Raw genomic sequence first — 2,484 nt, 5'->3', positions numbered from 1 at the left:
TGAGCAGCAAATCAGCATATTATACTGATTTCTGAAGATCATGTGACACTGAAGACTGGAGTAATGATGCTGAAAATACAGCTGCGCATCACAGAAATACATTACAGTTTAATATATATTCACACAGAAAACAGCTTTTAAGTTTTAATAATATTTCACAATTTTACAGTTTTTACTGTATTTTTTATCAAATAAATGCAGCCTTGATGAGCATAAGAGACTTCTTTTAAATGTTTGTGGAAAAAAATAGATACTTCATTTTTTTGTGGAAACTGATGCATTTTATTTTTCAGGATTCACAGATGAATAGAAAGTTCAGAAGAACAGCATTTATTTGAAATAGAAATCTACTGTAACATTATAAATGTCTTTACTGTCTTTTTTTGTCTTTGCTAGATACAAGTATTGAAGACTGGCGTAATGATGCTGAAAATTCAGCTTTGATCACAGCAATAAATTATATTTGAACAGATATTCACATGTAAAAGTTATCACTGTTTTTACTGTATTGTTGATCAAATAAAAGTATCCTTGGTGAACAGAAGAGACTTCTTTCAAGAGCATTAACAAAAAAAGCCTACTTTAGACTGGTGGCATTATTTCCATGGCAGTGAAAGGACAGCAGATATTTGGTTATTCTCACACTATTAATGTGCAGATGTGCTTTCTGTGTAGAGCAGCTTCATGAAGTTCAGCTGTTATGTTAGGGGTCGTTTCTGGGCCGTGTGTGTTGAACACGTTCTCATCTGCGTCTCCTTCTCGTCTCTCAGGGGCTCGTGGTTCCCGTGATCAGAGGCGTGGAGGGAATGAACTTCACAGACATCGAGAAAGCGATTAACGAGCTGGGAGAGAAGGTGAGAGCCGCTGTCTGAAGACACGCTTATTCAGCTGCAAATGGAGCGACTAACCAGAAATCTTTATTTAGCTAAATATGTTACATGACCTAAAAAAACAGCGGTGGTATCATTGGTAAAACTGATGTCAAGTGAAGGGGAAAAATCGAACCGTGTAATTTCTGAAAAACGCTGCGGTTTATTCCTCTAATGCTGTTTTTTAGAGCGTTCATCAGGGCGTTTCACATTTGTGTCCCTGGAGCACAAAAGCAGTCTTAAGTCGCTGGGGTATATTTGTAGCAATAGCCAACAATACATTGTATGGGTCAAAATTATACATTTCTCTTTTATGCCAAAAATCATTAGGACATTAAAGATCATGTTCCATGAAGATATTTTGTAAATTTCCTACTGTAAATATATTAAAACGTAATTTTTGATTAGTAATATGCATTGCTAAGAACTTCATTTGAACAACTTTAAAGATGATTTTCTCAATATTTAGATTTTTTTGCACCCTCAGATTCCAGATTTTCAAATAGTTGTACCTCAGCCAAATATCGTCCTATCCTAACAAACCATACATCAATGGAAAGATTATTTATTCATGATGTATAAATCTCAGTTTTGAAAAATTTACCCTTTTGACTGGTTTTGTGCTCCAGGGTCACATTTATGCACAGAACAGACACTTTCATCCAAAGAACAAAAGTAATTCACCTAAGAGCTTACAACAATCATAATGTACGGTAGCAGATTTATTAGACGACGATTAGGAAGCAAACTAGAGAAGAGAAGGAAGGGTGTTTTTCTTCTAAATGTTAGATTGTGGGATTGGGTGTTTTTTTCCCATGTCTGGCCAGTTTCTGACTTGTTTTCCTGTGTTTTCTGCGTAGGCTCGTAAGAACGAGCTGGCTGTGGAGGACATGGACGGCGGCACCTTCACCATCAGCAACGGAGGAGTGTTCGGCTCCATGTTCGGGACTCCCATCATCAACCCGCCGCAGTCGGCCATCCTGGGCATGCATGGCATCTTTGACCGGCCCGTGGCCATCGCTGGGAAGGTTAGATGTCAACGCTTTGTGTTGTCTGTGTCGTACATCAGTAGAGTCACCAGTCGGTTCAGGAAGTGAAAACTCCATTCATTTCCTCCATAGGGACATTTTTAATAATGATAATAACTTACAAACTGTTAAAGACGGATCTAGTGTTTGAGCTCTCAGGTTGTGAATTGATCGTATGTGCTTTTATTGAAGCCATCCGTTCCCGTTATTTAAACGTATTTTTTTAAATAATCATGTTTAACTGAATTCGTTTAGGAAAAAATACATATACCTATGATTCTCAAAGCGGTCTCCACCAATCAGAGAGATGGGGCGAGAAAATCATGCCAGAACAGCACTTCAGCCCCGGCCACTGCGGAAGTTTATATTCTCCATGGAATTAAAAAAAAAAAAGATAACTGTGACTTTTTATCTGACTCTTGGGACTTTTTCTCATAATTGCAAGTTTATTTCTTACAACTCTTGACTTTTTTTTCTTAGGATTGCAAGCTTATATCTCACAGTCACAGGTTTAAATCTTGCAGTTCTGACATTTATGTTTTTGCTCAGAATTCTGACATTACGTTTACTCGCAATTAATAACTTGC

General features: G+C 37.4%; 1 protein-coding gene across 1 annotated transcript in view; it reads left to right on the top strand.

Annotated features, from left to right (window-relative positions):
- LOC107678142 (dihydrolipoyllysine-residue succinyltransferase component of 2-oxoglutarate dehydrogenase complex, mitochondrial-like) overlaps positions 1-2,484 on the top strand; it is a 32,567-nt gene that overhangs the window by 24,629 nt on the left and 5,454 nt on the right. The window contains exons 13-14 of the mRNA XM_016473309.1: positions 771-854; positions 1,730-1,897. Of these exons, the coding sequence (XP_016328795.1) occupies positions 771-854; positions 1,730-1,897 (252 nt within the window). The remainder of the gene's footprint in view (positions 1-770; positions 855-1,729; positions 1,898-2,484) is intronic.

Source organism: Sinocyclocheilus anshuiensis, unplaced genomic scaffold (genome assembly GCF_001515605.1).
Source record: "Sinocyclocheilus anshuiensis isolate Anshui unplaced genomic scaffold, SAMN03320099.WGS_v1.1 scaffold1069, whole genome shotgun sequence".
NCBI lineage: Eukaryota > Metazoa > Chordata > Actinopteri > Cypriniformes > Cyprinidae > Sinocyclocheilus > Sinocyclocheilus anshuiensis.
Note: the sequence above shows the minus strand (reverse complement) of the source record. Positions and strands in the feature narration are given on the sequence as shown.